At 34.9% G+C, this 17358-nt stretch overlaps 2 protein-coding genes across 2 annotated transcripts in view; one reads left to right on the top strand and one right to left on the bottom strand.

Moving 5' to 3' along the window:
- The window catches only part of LOC137933521 (cell adhesion molecule DSCAM), a 96609-nt gene extending 81274 nt beyond the window's left edge, over positions 1-15335 (bottom strand). The window contains exons 1-2 of the mRNA XM_068777481.1: positions 15249-15335; positions 15018-15172 (exon numbers count right to left, since the gene is read on the bottom strand). Coding sequence (XP_068633582.1) covers positions 15018-15172; positions 15249-15297 — 204 coding nt within the window. The 5' untranslated portion in view covers positions 15298-15335. The remainder of the gene's footprint in view (positions 1-15017; positions 15173-15248) is intronic.
- A 974-nt stretch (positions 15336-16309) lies between these two features.
- The window catches only part of ksr (kinase suppressor of ras), a 37961-nt gene continuing 36912 nt past the window's right edge, over positions 16310-17358 (top strand). Inside the window, exon 1 of the mRNA XM_068777278.1 lies at positions 16310-16636. Within this exon, the coding sequence (XP_068633379.1) occupies positions 16472-16636 (165 nt within the window). The 5' untranslated portion in view covers positions 16310-16471. The remainder of the gene's footprint in view (positions 16637-17358) is intronic.

Raw genomic sequence — 17358 nt, 5'->3', positions numbered from 1 at the left:
TCGGTCACTCGTTCGATAACCTTCAAGGTGATAAGTTGTTTAGTGGAAACTAAGCTAGTTGGCCGATAAGAGTGTTAAAAGTGGAATAAAGGTATTGGAGTTTTTCTGATAGCTACAAATTTATATAGGTTCAACCATGAGATGAGTATATACCAAAAATTAATTAGAATAATGAGGTTTAAGTGCGAGTCTGCGGTACGCCACGCGTACCCATTACTTGTTGGTCTATACACAACGAGCACAATGAATTGCGAAGCGCGAACGGCATCTCTCTGCGGTCGGAGAGATTACCGCCGGGTCTATAATTTAAAATGAGGGTAGGCAGAATTTTTAAGCGCCAATAGTGCTAGCTTAAAATTTGAGTTGCGGCTTTCGAAAATTTTTCTTTTTTTAATAATTAGTACCTCTAAAAACTCTATTACAAATAAAAGTACGAACGTCCAGATTATTTATTTAAGTTGAAGGAGGTGCTGTTGTGCAGCCTTAGGAACCCGATGAAGGTTTAGTACATCCTAAAGGAGGTAGTGCACTCTCTAAGTAAGCGTCATTACTATCTTTGGGAGAGGCATATGACTTGCAGTAGGCAAGTCGGCTGGAAATAAGAAACAAAATATCTTTAACCAACAAACTGTTAATTATATATATAATGATTGTTAAGTAATTAATCACGATATATTAGTCAACAGCATCGTTTAATCTGTATGACGCCCAATGTTGGACATATGCCTCAACCAGAGGTTTTCGCACATGCAGTGGAAGTCGTGCAACAAAGTGCACCGCCCGCCAGCTCACTGATAAATGCATGCGGCAAATAAAGATGAATTTAAAACATAGGCATGGACGCTAATGTCTGTCTAAAATGGATCCTAATAATAAAATGTGAATGTGCCAAATTAAACAACAAAAAAAACAGTACAGTACCCGACGATAAACATTGAACATCGACCTTTGGAAAGAGACAATCGGCTAATTTCGGCTACGTAGAGCGTTATCTCTATCGTCGGAAATACAACGACTTTCAAAACGTATCATAGGTAGTGTGGGACAGAGACAGTGCTCTATGAAGCCGAAATTAGCCGATTGTCTCTTTTCAAAATCGATGTGCAATATTTATCGCCGGGTACTGCACCTTTTTGAGTAAATAGATGACTGAGACTTGCGATCATAGGTCGCGGGTTCAATTCCCGGGATACAATTTTATATTATTGACACTTTTTGCATTAATTATATATGATACTCTGTGTTTGGCACTAATCGCTGTAACATAACTCCTGAAGATGCCCCGTGGAGGGGTGAATCACGTGTTGAGTGATTTGGCGGTGGAGGTTGTGTGATTCGCATTGTTTGCCGCATACGCATTTGTCAGCGGGCTGGCGGGCGGTGCACTTTATTGCACGACTACCACTGCATGTGCGGAAGTGGCTAAATATTGGTCCTTTTCTTAATTATATATGATTGTCGTTGACACAAAGAAGTTTCCAGATGATGATCAGCGTCGTCCTCTGCGTACCATAATACCACATTGCAATCGCCAACAAGGCTGCCAAGCATGACTCTTAGCATCTACCATAGATATATTTGAGGGAGGCATGAACTAAAATAATTTTGAATTTAGAATGACCTTATCTTATTATCAAAATATTGCCAACAAACAAAGAGTATTTATTTAGAATTATAACAATATTAACCGTAGTATATAAGAACATTTGGAACCAGAGAGGTAAATCATAACACAAGGTACCACAATTACATACAAAAACGACATATTAAACAATGAGAATGTTCTAGAAAAACACATTGACAAGTGGGCCGGGCAAGTTTCAATTCATTAAGTACAACGCAATACGCCAACAACAATATACGCTGGAAACATAAAAATCTTTGTACGGTATACATTCGCAGTTTTCAACCCGGCTCGCCCATGTGAAGGGACAATGTTGCACTTTATGTATCTGGCCGGAGTTTACCAAGAAAAAAAAGTGTAAATGCCAACTGTTGTAAATATTTTTAATTTAATTTTACTTCGCAAACAACTCCTTCAAGTACTTAAAACTTTTTTTTTAATATCTTAACAAAAGGCTAGTGTTAGTGCGAATGTCAACTGATAAACATTACATTGTGACATACCTTGCCTTTTTTAAATTCGTAAGCCCTTCTATGTGACATATATATTTTTTTTACTAAATCGAAAGGTTTAACTCGTGTAAAGTCCACTTTCGAATTGCCCCCATGTGGGACACGGACCTCGCGTTGTAAAAAAACATTTATCTATACCAGGGCTTCTTAAACTATGGGTCGCGAGGCAAAATTCTGGGGTCGAGGGATTTTAATGTCAAACTAATATACAAACAATTTTATAATTTTTTGTGCAATTTTAAATTTTTGTATGTTTTAAAACGAATTCTAACGAAAACTGTACGTACGTACGAAAACTGTATATTTTCATATGTATATGCATATTGTTACCTGGTAAATAAATCATCAAAAAATATTAATTTTTTTAAATTTGTATAGGGTCGTTAAAAAACTTGCAATCATAAATGGGGTCGTGAATGGCAAGTTTAAGAAGCCCTGATCTATACAAATAAATACAAATTTAGTATCCGTTTATAATATTAAAATAAAAGCCTCTTATCACATACAAATATATTGACGGTACATACACCAAAATATTTTTTCACAGAAAGTTCTGGACCGATTTTGACAGGACTTATACTGTCTACAGTTGACACACTTAGTTGTGCTACTTTTATTTGAGAAATATTCTTAAAAGAAAAATATCTGACGTCTGATACAGTTCGAAATAAACTTTTTTAATTACAAAAAAATATAGCAAATGCCACATGGAATGACAGCCAGCAATATTATTTTGACAGTTTGACTTTTTGATTTATATAGTGAGATTGAAATTTGATGTAAATGCTTCAAATCTTTTACACCAATAGCCAACCATCCTGTATATAAATCGCAGTATTTACTTTTTTATAACACTAACACTGGTGATTAACCTTATAGTACGGCGTGAAGTCAAAACTAGCCAGCTGCAAGATAAAATCTTTTAAAACCTTAGATTTTACTCTTTTACTCGTGTAATCATAAAATGGAATTTTCTAGAACCACATCTCAAATGTTCCAGGCGTGTGAAAAAATCGTACATAACAATAATGAAAAATGTAAACTATTTTTTTTTAATTTTACGACCGATAAATTAATTAAAACAACATTTAAATAAAAACAAGACCCTGATACGGTCGATGGTTTTTTAATGGAATTCATGTTTATTTCTGAACACCAAATGAGTCACGAATGCGGATAATACAGATAAAAAATAAAAGTTAATATCTCTCGTATAGACCCCGATAAACATTTAGTAATTCAACGAAATACAATAAAGAAAATCGATTCAAATTAAATATTAAAAACGTAGGCCTGTACTGCGCACTAAAATTAAGTTTCGAACACGTTTGTCACCGAGCAACATGTTTTCCCGCCTATTTAGACGTCACACACTTTGACAGCCATAAACCGGCGCATAAAGTCCTTGCCTGTCACTCAACGACAATCCGGACTATAGCATTCGCAATTCAAAAAAAAAAGCAGCTTATCTGTTTTCCTTGTTTTTTTTTTTAATTTTACGACAAGAATCGCATAACGGTTGTTTATGTTACTTCTCGTTTCGATCGAATTCGTTACTGCAAATACATTAACGGCTTACAGATTAAAAAAAACTTTATAAGATGGGACAAGGACTCCCAGCGGGAAATGGAAGAGGACCATAATCAAACCTTCGCTGTGAGATCGACACAGAAATAAGGAGATTCTATTCTATTCTATTGTTTCTGTTGATGTTAATGCTGTTAGCTCTAAGGCTTTTACAGCTTCATCGGTACTGAGTTCACGGAGCGGAAGGGTCCGTGAACTAGATTTAAACTAAAAGCTGGTGAGGCGCCTACCAGTTGCACGGGGACGCTTGCATGTTGTTAAGGCTCTTCGCGGTAGAGCTTTGACGGGTTGTGTTGCTGGAGTGTGCTTGCGGGTTGGGACGGCAGCGTGGACCACAGGCGAGCCGAAGAGGGATCCGGATCCAACTACGGTTCGCCCACGCTGTTCGTGGTTAGAGAGCGGGCGGCCGATCACTAAAAACGGTTGTAGTAAGGAGATTCGTGCATAAACCAGTGAACAATGTAGTATGAAGTATTATTGACCAAAAAGAAGATATCAAACTGAATACGTTACAAAGGTTTATCGTAAATAGATTTAAAAACTTTTATCTTCTTCTTCTTGAAGTGCCTCTCCAACTAGTGGAGGTTGGCTATCAGCTTCCTGCTCTCTTCCTTATTTTTGGTTCTGCGTAATAGTTCAGCAGCGCTGGCGATTCCGGTCCACTCTCTAATGTTACGAAGCCACGACTTCTTTCTCCTACCAACCTTCCTTTTACCAGCGACCTTTCCCATCATGATAAGTTGAAGGAGATTGTATCGTTGGTGTCGAAGAACGTGTCCCAAGTAAGAAAAAACTTTTATACCTGTGAGTAATCATCCTGTATTTTAAACAGCTTTCAAAGATTAAAAAGGTGCTGAAGTAAGAAATGAACAACAGACGTGTCTCAACCAAAGTGGCAGTTGTGGGCGTCTATCAGCAGATATAATGAAAGTAAAAATAACTACTTTGTTACAGCGCAGACTAAATTATATTATCTGTGACTCAATTTATTAAAACTTAATTACGAAGGTCAACATAAGTATAGCAATTAAAAAAAATATGGTATCACATCACCGTTTCAAAGGAATAAATTTACTCATAATTTATCTCGACGTTTTAAAATAATTAATTTAAAAAAAAAAACGAGATAAAACAGCCTGGCAGATTGTAAATTTAAAAGTATATTTTGGACCAGTTAACTTTATTAAGTTTGCGTAAATAAATCATGTTTTAACTGTATCAACAAGCCATTTTACTTATAGCGTAAAGAAAAAATCGTATAAGTATATTACTTTAACTTCGAGATAAATATACAGGGTGATTAGTAAAATATGTATATAAGCAAAGGTTACCATATCGCCGCACTCTCCGAAAAAAATTACCGTCATTATAATTTTTATCTGGTTTTTTAAATATTTGCAATCTAAGAGTTCTAAATTGACAATTTTTTACGTAATATTCTGACTAAAAATGGCGGAGATAGGCAGAGTTATCTATTTTTTTCCTCTAATTAAAAAGGTGAAGTATAAAAAAGAATATACGCAAAGCATTCTTATAAATTTCACGGACCCTTCCGCTCCGTGAAGTCAGTACCGATGAAGCTGTAAAAGCCTTAGGACTAACAGCAATACCATGTTCAGAAACAATATAATACATCTTACAAATATAAAAATTAAAATATTGTTCGGTATAAAATTTTATTACTTTTAACACAACACTTTTAATACAAAGATTATAATTTTTATTATATAATTTTTTGAGATATAACCTATGTTTAGTTTTTCGTCTCTCCCGAAAATTGCAGTTTCGGACTTATTATTTTCCTTATATATACGCTTTGTAAGTTTAAATGTTATTTAAGACTAACTTTGCTCGCGACATCGTCTGCGTAGAATTTAAGAAATAAATTTTTTTATTACATAAGTAGCCCAAGTTACACCTTATTACATAAGCTACTTGCCAGTATAAGTCTCATCAAAATCAGTCCAGTTATTTCCGAGACCAGCCGGAACAAACAGACGGATATTTTAAAAATGTATATTTCGATGTATATATACGGTATACATATTTATATGCATTTAGTAAAAACCGTTTATTTCAAATTTACAAAGAGACAATCAAATTTTATTTGTTTATATAGATAATTCGTAATGGAGTAGTCAATTTCGTTGTACTTAGACATAATGATAAAAAAAAAACAAGTTTCAAAACTCGTTTTCGTGTTTATATCATTTCTGTTCGGAATTCGTACAAACTTTGGCCGCAGACTTTACTCAAGCAGTTTAAATATATTTGTCATTATTTTAACATTTTTTAAGTCGCGGAATCCGGTTTCTTGCATCCTTATCCTCATTGTTGAGGGTCGTAATCAGGGACACCATCTACATTACACTGCACCTCCTGTTTTTATATATTTTTTAATTGATACCTGTTTTTGGAGACATCTTGTTCACACCTATCTTAACAACAAGGACTTTTAAGTTGTAATTATTTTTCAACAGATATTTTATTAACTCTCTCTTCTATTACCATCTACTATTTCTATTTCTCTATCTTATTTCGTCCTTCACGTTATCCTACATTCTCTTTTCGTTTATCCACAATCCTTTTACACATCGCCTCAATCTTTGAAATCACTGTTTAATATCTACAATATTTATTTGCTATAACTAATTTCTATTTATATTACATTCATTGCATTTTACTTCACCCGACCATACATTTTATATTTTATTTATATATATATAATCGACTTGATAATTTCTAAACAACATTTCAAAAATACATGTCCGCATTCTTTGTCTCCCATTAGGGAGGCGATGGTGTCTCTCTCCATTCTTCTCTCCAACTCCTCCTGACGTTCTGAACTTTCTTTTGCGAATACAGAACAGATGGTTCTTACGTGCACCAGTCAGATCCACCGCAGGGTCCCAGATTGACTAGGGGCTCTCCTTGAGTCTAAACCTATGCAGATACTTAGCAAGACCCTGTTTCCCATGAACGTTTAGACCAGAATCATGACCAGCTAGATTTTCCGGAACAAGCTGGAATCCGACTCGACGTCTTTGAAATATATCCTCGTTAATGTTCCTATATTTGGCATCGTGGAGCAACATGATCATAAAAATAGACAATCTGATGGAACTATAATCTCTGGGATATTTATTCTAGACTTTTATTGTTCGAATTCAAGCTCCACCCTGGCAATTTGATCCAAAAATTTTAAAAGAAACTAGCTTCTATCATCAGGGCAGAGAACGACCACCGATGTGGTTTTAAACCAGTAGAACCAATAGCCAGGGTATCTTAAACATACAGAAGATCACATAAATGCCAAATTAACTTTTCATGCAATCCTATATTTACTCGAAGTGTGCTTGTTGAATTGAATTCATGATGAAGCATCAGCTCTTCGTCATAACAGCCGATATACTCATCACTGCAAAGCATAAACCTCCTCCAAACATCACCACAACGACAGGTCTTGCGTTACCCGCAGCTATCTACTTCCTTGGGGTATCTACGAAACCACGTCTACCTGCCCGGGGTCGCCACGTAAGAACCTTCCGACCCCACCTGCCGTCGATTGCACAAGCAATATGCCACGCCTACTGCCACTTTAGACAAACAATTCATAATCATATCTTCATTATCTATAATACCTTCATTTTTTAAACACAAATTATGTTTTTTTTTAGTTTACTGAAACGCGTCAGGCCAATAACATCGCATATAGTCTAAACCAGTGATTCCCAAAGTGGTCTATATCGACCCCTAGGGGTCTATGATAATCTGCAAGGGGTCTACGTCAGCGAAAAAAAATTTGGGGGTCTATGAAATGAAAATGGGGGTCCACGATAGTGGATCTCAACACATACACCGATAGTACCTATTTACTTACATCATACTATCTTATAATATCAAAACATTTACATTATTTATAAAAGTACCTATGAAGTAAAAAAAATATATATGTTTATAAAATTGTGTCAGTTGTAGGATGTTGGTATTCGCTTTGTGGTCGCAATACATTTTGAACATACACTAAACTTCACTACAGTTAGAAATTTACAGGAAATCAATATCAGGTAAGTAGGGGGTCTACCCAACACGGAAAAACATGGCAAGGGGTCTACGACACAAAAAAGTTTGGGGAACTCTGGTCTATACGGACAGATTATTATAATTAAATTGAACAGCACCAATGAAATATATTAAAATGAATAAATAGTTTCTTTGTAAATCATCAAGTCACGTCTGTGGAACGATAAACACGAGACTATATAAAGTAATAATTCAAATTTGTTTTGCTCACGTATTATTTGTGTATCATATCTTGTAATAACCCATACGTTGTTTAAACTAGTCTAATATATATATTCAAACCGCAAAAAAAATCCATGGTCCCATAAGCAGAAAGTCTGACCACCGCTGGCAAGTTGGACAGACGAATTAAGATGGTTAGAAGACGATAGATCAGTGATTCCCAAAGTGGTCTACATCGACCCCTAGGGGTCTATGACAACCTGCAAGGGGTCTACATCAGCAAAAAAAAAATTGGGGGGTCCATGAAACGAAAATTGGGGTCCACGATAGTGGATCTCAACACATACACTGATAGTACCTATTTACTTACATCATACTATCTTATAATATCAAAACAGATTGAATTGACGCAAAATGTTGATTTATTATTAAAGCATCAGGTTTATCCTTCTCACTAAAAGTATTGACTTATTGCTTATGTTATTTTATTTATAGTTTATTTAATGTTATGTTTATTTTACATAACAGATACAAAATTTTATTTTGAGTAGTTTTAATTTAAATTCAATTAATAAATGTATAAATTAACATGTGTTTTTACTTTAAGTTTTTAATATTAAACTTCACTACAGTTAGAAATTTGCAGGAAATCAATATCAGGTAAGTAAAGGGTCTACCCAACACGGAAAAACATTGCAAGGGGTTTACGACACAAAAAAAGTTTGGGGAACTCTGCGCTAGATGAAGGCCTTTTCAGACTGCCCAAATTAAAATTCTAGGGCGGAGAAATATATCTGACAGTGAAAGTCCTATATCTAAAATAATGATTATGATTCCGAATAAAGAAGTCATAAATATGTATTCTGATTTACCAATCATTGGTACTTTCGACAATGGCATCGTTATTATTGATTTATAAGTAACAATGCCTCTCGTCATTAAACTGTACAGCGACAACAACTGTCAATAGAACAAAACACTACTCATCACACCACAACACCCGTTCTTAGGGGGCGGCCAACCGCTTCGTAACCGCGAACAGCGTGGGCGAACCCAGGTTGGATCCGGATCCATCCTTGGCTCGCCTGCGGTCCACGCTGCCGTTCCAAGCCGCATACACAACATCAACACTACACAGCTCTACTCGTGTAGAGCGGTTTACTACGTGCGAACGTCATCGTACAGCTGGAATGCGTCTGTCCAGCTTCTGTTTTATTTTTAAGTTGACAGACCCTTGCGCTCCGTGAAATCAGTTCCTATGAAGCTCAAAGTCCTTGGGCTATCAGCATCAATTTCAACCTAAACCAAGCCTAGCGATAGATATTACAATAGGATAAAAAAGTTCTTATCAAAGTCGACCAAACTTCTTGGTGGACATTTTACGTTGCGCTCGCTCCGTGGTCTTATAGAACCTTAAAGCCCTTGCGAGCGTCTGTTCTACACGCTATGAAACCCGGTGCCATTTGCCAATCCGCAGGGTCAAGTTACTTACTTATCCAGCTACTGCCACCCAACAGCGTTTATCTTACAACTGCATGATAATGCTATACGCATTTTTATAGACTTCTTTGTCATTATTTTTAACAGATAACAAAGTATGTATTTGCATATAATCAAATGTGTCAATTAAATGTATACTTAATGTAGAATAACATAAAATAAGCGGTTTGTACACACCGTCCAGAATTGCATATGCAATTAGCCGAAACAAGTTTTAAATATTTAAAAGCGACGCTCAAAGGCAACGAAATAGAGGCATCGAGGGTAGGTCGCTCGGGTGTCGCTGATTTAAAATGTATGTCAATGCATGCAAATGAGATAACTTTAGGAGTTGGAACTGCCGCTCAGGGGAACTCTCCCCCGGAGCTCAAAAGTAGGCTATTAATTAAAAAGCACTTGAGCATCTTAATCCGTGTTGAGCTTCGTCATTTATTTTCAACACAATTTACAATAGTTAGTACTTAGCTTTGAGCTGTGGTATCGCAGCAGTAGAAGACTTAGTTTTGCGATCGTAATTCGGGGATTCGATTCCCGGAATACAATCTTATATAATTAACACTTTGTGCATTAATTATAAAGGATTGTCCCTGCTCATAAACATGTTTCAAAAGGAGAACAGCGTCTTCTGTCTACCATAGAACATCACTGCTATCGCCAACCTACCTATGGAGTGTAGTGATAATGTAGATCCATAGATATCTTTGGTGGAGGCCTATGCCATACAGAGGGCCTCTATGGGCTGAAACGACGAGAGGTAAAAATGAGAGGTATAACGGCGAAATCTCTATATAACCTGCTGAACACTTAAAGTATGACAAGAGCAAACATCAACCTATTTTAAGACTTATTCTCGGTGGAAGTTGATGCATTAGCTCGGGGGCTTTTCAAAATTCATCGGATCCGAGTTCACGGGGCGGAAGGGTCCGTGAACTTAAAAATAAAACAGAAGCTGGACGCATTCCAGTTGTACGATGACGTTCGCACGTAGCAAACCGCTCTACCCAAGTAGAGTTGTGTAGTGTTGATGTTGTGTATGCGGCTTGGTACGGCAGCGGGGATCACAGGCGAGCTAAGGAGGGATCCGGATCCAAAGGTTCGCTCACGCTGTTCGCGGTTAGGGAACTGGCAGCCGCCCTCTAACAACAAATATTGTAGACATTTCATTAACTGGCTTCTGGAGTATTTCAAATTTGGTTAAGGAATCCGGAAGCTTCCTTCATCTTAGTACGCAAGCACTGTATTTTTTCTATTGGAATGCGTAGTTGAACAAGTGTAAATGACATAGACTAATGGATTTGTAATTTGAAGTAGCAGTGAGCAGGCTATATGGAGACAGCGGGTTGACAAGCGCAGCGTGGGACACACCCACGAGGACGGTCGACCTTGAAGATCGGCAGTCGTTGGATTCATTCCGTCTTATTTTAAATATATGTGAAGGTATTACGACTTACGATGAACAAATTACAATCATATATCACAACATTAAAGAAGATTTTAAATAAATTCCTCTCATCATCTCATCACTGTACTCTCGCATATCGGGCCCCCATCACATACAAGCATCACACTTATACTTAAGACATTGACAGCCGCGTACACGCGAGGGCGGTGAGGGTCCTCCCTTCGCAAACCCATTCACCTACACAGGTGTCCCTCTTCATGCAAACGTCATCGTTGTAACTGGAGTACGATGACCCAAAGTAAATTTTAGCCTCGTGGACCTCCTGCTTAATTCTAATAAAGCTGCATGAAACCTAAGTAAAACCTAACGCATTACTATTTAAGTTTTAAAAACCTTTAATGATGACTAAGTAACGTCACATATATAGGGTGACCGGAAAGTAATGTCACTTTCTTATGTTAAATTCACACGACTACATTTTTAATAGGGTTTTGTTACTAATCAACTGAAAAACAAACAAAAATATTATATATACCTAGGTATATATACAAATGACATGACTTGTTTACATAGTTGATATTATAATATATACAGCGATTGTTAAATTTTAACTAAAAAGAAAACTGTCAAGTTTCTGGGCGGCTCTTCTTAGATGACTGCCATTTCGAACCGGTGGTAACTTACTATACTATACTTATAGTGTTAAAATAATCGACAATTCAAAAGCGCTTGTAAATAAATGCCTATGAATATGAATTGGAACCTCAAAAGACAATAATTAAATATACAATTTGAATTAGGGGGACCGGAAGGTAATGTCGCTTTCTTAAGTTAAATTCACACGACTACATTTTTAACAAGTTTTTTTTTTCTAATTAACATTATGTTCACCTTCATTATCAACAACCTTTTGCCATCTAGTATACAAATCAATGCCGGAGCGGTAACAAATCAATCGGTTTTTCTGTAAAACATATCGACAGAAACGACATTACTTTCCAGTCCACCTATATATATTCACATAAAACATACGAGTTAGGTCTTTTTTAATTTAACCACAGAGGCAATGCCTTCACGGGTCGTCAACTTTATCGCAAACGACCGCCCATACGCTATACGGACGCGTTCGTTGTTTGTTTCTCTAATTTATTGCCAGTGTTTGTGGTAATGCTTTTGTATTCGATAAAATAAATCTCGTATTATCTTTTTTTAAATAATTTCTTGATGTTGCCAACACTATTCAATATTTACTCGGATATAAGTTTATATATGATGAAGTTAATTTCCTACATAAGGTTTCGTAGGTTCATGTTTTGAGCAGTGCACAGCTGTAGAGGAATGAGACATGCGATCCTAAGTCGCGGGTTCAATCCCAGGATACAACCTTATATAATATATATATATATATATATATATAATTTCCTACGAAACAGCTTGACTGATTTTTACCAAATTTTATATGCGTATTCAGTAGGTCTGAGAATCGGCCACTATCTATTTTCCATACCCCTAAGTGATAAGGGTTGTTCACCCTTAATTTTTTTTTTAATTTTTTGACGATTTTTTTTTACGATACAGCATATAAAAATACATACAACCCCAAATTTTCACCCCTCTACAATCAGCCCTTATTTTTTATTTGTAAATTAAAAACGTTTTTTTTGCAAAACAACGTTTGCGGGATCAGCTCATATATATATATATATATATATATATATATATATATATATATATATATATATATATGTATGGCGACTATATCATATGTCCACCGTCTCGTGGTTGCAACTCGACCTATCGACCTTGTACCATTATCACAACGTTATTTCTCATTTCTGATGTACCATACCTTTCACCAAAAATAAGCTATAGCCATAGAATTACATCTTTAACTAAGAAACTGTACAGATATGGCTATTTCCATAGAATTCGTTTCATCAAAATAAAATACCTCTCGCGAATCAATATAAAATAATAAATAATTAAAAACGTATTTCAGAATGTTCAATTAATTTATTTAACTTCGTTATAATAAACAACAACTATTAACAAAAATAAATAAAAACAAATCAGAATACACATATAGGTGAAGTAATGATGACATTTAATTTTTTTTTAATTTTATCGAGCGTGCTTAGTTTAAAATTCATACAGCCTAATTAAATTTGTTTTTATTATCATTTCAGTTGTGGAACGTCCACAGTTGAACATAGGCCTTCCTCGTACATTTCCAATAAGTCCAGTTCAAAACGGCCTGCAACCACCTTAATTTGCGAGACTTTAATAAGGTCTATCTGGCCACGGTTTCCACTCTAGAAACCCAGCGACTGCCACCTCAATTTACCAATCCACTCGGCTAAGTCGGTTATTTTAGTTCTTTTTACACATTCCTCTAGAACAGTGATTCCCAAAGTGGTCTATATCGACCCATATATATATGGTCTATGACAACCTGCAAGGGGTCTACGTCAGCGAAAAAAAATTTGGGGGTCCATGAAATGAAAATGGGGGTCCACGATAGTGGATCTCAACACATACACTGATATTATCTATTTACTTACATCATACTGTCTTATAATATCAAAACATTTACATTTGCATCAGCTTATGCTATTTTATTTATAATTTATTTTATGTTTATTTAATGTTACGTAAATTTTACATAACAGACACAAAATTTTACTTCGAGTAGTTTTAATTTAAATTCAATTAATAAATGTATAAATTAACATGTGTTTTTACTTTAAGTTTTTAACACTAAACTTCACTACAGTTAGAAATTTACAAGAAATCAATATCAGGTAAGTAGGGGGTCTACCCAACACGGAAAAACATGGCAAGGGGCCTACGACACAAAAAAGTTTGGGGAACTCTGCTCTAGAGAATCTCTCGATCCTAACAGCCGTCAATGTGCCTCGCCTACTGCCACTTAAGACAGTCAATTCTTCGTAGCTTATTGGTGACATTTGTTCGTCTACGGATATCCTCATTTCTGAGCTCTAAGCTAGTAATCCTCTGCTTTGCTCTCCAGGTGACTCGTTTGTGTAACGATCTCATTCCTAATTCAAATCCTTACTTTGATTTGTTTGACGTCAAATGTTTGACAGCTATAAAACCTTTGTCGCGGCATATCGAAATTACGAAAAAAAAATTTCCGAATCGGTAGTCGTTGGATAAATAATTTATATTCATATAGATACATATATATATGACATATGTAATGTACTTACAATTGTATAATAAGTAATCTTAGAATAGAAACTACTGTACACACAAGTGCGTATACTTTGTAGTATTTAAATATTAATATCTCAATATGAATAAATAATTGTAATTATTAATTTTACGTACGGTAACAAGGAAACAAAATGAAACCGAATGACGAAATTAATATAAAGATTTGGAATATTAATATTTCATTTATTATTTTTCTATACTTTATTTTATTTAGAAACCAATAGATTTTTACATTTGATAAATTATTATATAGATACCTTTATATACAGTAAAGATCATTAAGTTTCGTGTGATCTTGTATTCGTGTATTTCTGACATTAGTAGTAAGTTGGTATGCGCCTACAGAAGTAATAAGACAAAATAAATATTGAACAATGCAAATCATTTTTTTAGTATAAAATATTTTAGGGAGGTTATTATTTTTCTATTAAAAATACAACTAGGATACGTACGTAACTGTTCGCCATTTAGATAATTGTCTTTTTTATTTCTAGTCATATTATTATATTTTAAGAGTGTTTACAGTGACAAAAAAATCGATATTATTTCGATTGCTATGGGCAAAAACATATGATCGATTTTTTTTTTAATTAAAATTAAAAAGTTATGGTTGTTGTGTAATAGTGAAGTATTCGCAGGATTGATAATTAAAAACTAAAAATAAAAATATTTTTATAATAGTAAGAACTGATATAAATATTATGTAGTGACCTTTGGATAAGACAAAAATATGTTTCTGTCTATAAAACATGTCCCGGTGTTATATAACATTGTATATACTTAATATCTTTTGAACTAAATGTAAAGAGCGCGTTTCTATTATGAAATAATCGGTTGGTTTTAATCTTTTTCAATAAAATTATATTGAATAAATTGTTTTCTATAGCTATTACGAAATACGTGGACTTACCAGTACGGTGTGATGAGTACGGTTACCTCGATGAACCCACTGGACATTAGAAGTATTTTGTGTAAGGGTTCCACCGCAGGGAATCGTAACGTTTGTTCCCTTATCGGCAGCCACCTCGCGGATCTCGACCTGATCGGCGACCGCTCGCGTAAAAACTAAAAGCGATACCATGCTTGTTAATATATTTAAATACGTTAAAACAAAGAACTCATCAGTTTTTAAATTATTTACCTTCTAATCCAAGGCAGAGCAGAGGCACTAATACACGTACAAGAAACATCCTAATTTATCTACATCTACAACCTAAGGATGAACACAATCCCTACGTATTGTAAAATAAAAAAGATTATATATCTTTCCTACTTAATTACATTACACAGAATTAATTAACAACCGTAGGCGATATATAAGGAAACAAATCTCACAACAAACGTCTTCCCTCCGTTGATGTAAGTCATAGACTAACAAAATATCAAATGTCATAACTGTTCCAGGCCGAAATTGTATTTTGCACTAATACTTCAACTGTAACAGGGATGTGACTTTTTTCATCGACAATTGATTGAATCGATATGTACAGTTAATTCGAAAGAAATAAAACCGTATCGGCATTTTTTTTGTAAATCTGTAATAATTGTAATACTTATCATAATTGTTTTATTTAGCGTCATATTTTTTTAATAGCAACGCTTCTTAAAACCAAAATAAATTACAGAAAAAACATCAGGCTGTCGCAATTTCTTTGAAAAAAAAAGTGGTTTCCTTTCAATTTTTGGATGTGTAATTGTGATTTATCATTATTTGGCTATAGTGAGTTATGTCCAAATTAAATTAATACTTAAATCCAAGGAGACTGAAAACCAAAGAAGTTGTGCCTCTTAGCTAAAAAATACAGGTGTTGGTTTAAATTGAGAACCAGAGGGCTGTTCATGAGCATGTGAGTTTAGTTTCATTATAAGATAAATGAAATAACTTTTTTTATGTCTGTGTGCAAGGAAAAGCCTTGCAATTTAATAATTAAATAATATTTTCTCTTTATTTATTCAAATCATACCAAACGTTGGCCGAGCTGATAACGTTATAGCAAATACAAGTTTCTTAAAGTTTATCGTTATCATAGCTTACTATCTTAAAACATTCTTTGTTTCTGGTCATAATCATTTGCTTTAGAGACTAAAAAAATATTGTCAACGTATTAATTTTGTCATTTATTAACGAATAATAACATCACTATATTCAAAATGTTGCCATTTTATTGCAACAGCTGTCAAAATTGTCTGTGGATCGGAATACGTATAGACAAGAATATAGATTTTCTTCGGACATGGCCGCTGTATCGGCAATACAACACCTGCAATGTTTTGTATATTCAAATTCATTTTTTATAATGAATAGAGAGTTTTTTACTTATAAGTAGTGCTTAGTGGCTTGTGTATAGTGCTGTGATATTTGTAATGGATGCGGAGAGGGAGAACGAACTGAAGAAAGTTCGTGATGCAATACAGATGATTGAGACCATACAGTCTATGATCGACGTTTCAGCGGACAGACTAGAAGGCTTACGGACGCAATGCTCTACGAGTGCGGAGCTGACGCAGCAGGAGATCCGGACGCTGGAGGTAGGGATATTTCATGTATTATACGCGTAATGCGGAGGAAACATGATGTGCCCTTGAACAATTTCCAAGGCCCGTGCCTCAAGGACTCGGCTGCGCTCCGGGACCACGTCGGCCGGTTCACGGGCTGCGTAGAAAGTGTTTCCGACGCGCACCCTCGATTACCTTGGCAGCAATCGGTCGATTTTACATCGTAGAGCGGGTCGCCTTTCGTTATGATTGGCGGTTTTTGTAACTAACGGAACTTTATTTACTGTAAAATTCGTAGAATAATAAACATTAATAGTTAATTAACTTTCACGCACTTTCTTTTACCAGTAAACATATGTAAATTAATTCTTAATATTGCCTATTTAAACACAATTTTATTTTCGAAAGAATTTTTCGTAAATGTGTTTTAATATTTAAGTTTTTAATAAGGCGATTAAATTAAAGTCATACGTCAACGTAAGTCATCACAAAGCGTTATGTGCAAATATTATCAATTTAGATCATTAGTTCTTAAAATGAATTTTAACATCAATATTAGTTAAACTAGAAAAGTTAATTCATTTAATCATTCATGAAATAAAAGTCCAATGTAATCAATGTCAGAGTTAAAAAAAGATATAATAAACTGTAAATTACAGTTTTAAAAACATGTTATGTTATTCTTTATTAGAGAGAAATTAGTTTAACAGAATAAACAATTTAAAATAACAATATGAATACTGAATTGTGACACC

Source organism: Battus philenor, unplaced genomic scaffold (assembly GCF_028537555.1).
Source record: "Battus philenor isolate CCGP_79_NKW_IND1 unplaced genomic scaffold, ilBatPhil1.0.hap1 SCAF_13, whole genome shotgun sequence".
Classification (NCBI taxonomy): domain Eukaryota; kingdom Metazoa; phylum Arthropoda; class Insecta; order Lepidoptera; family Papilionidae; genus Battus; species Battus philenor.
The sequence above is the reverse complement of the archived record's forward strand: the minus strand, read 5'-3'. Positions and strand labels throughout refer to the sequence as shown.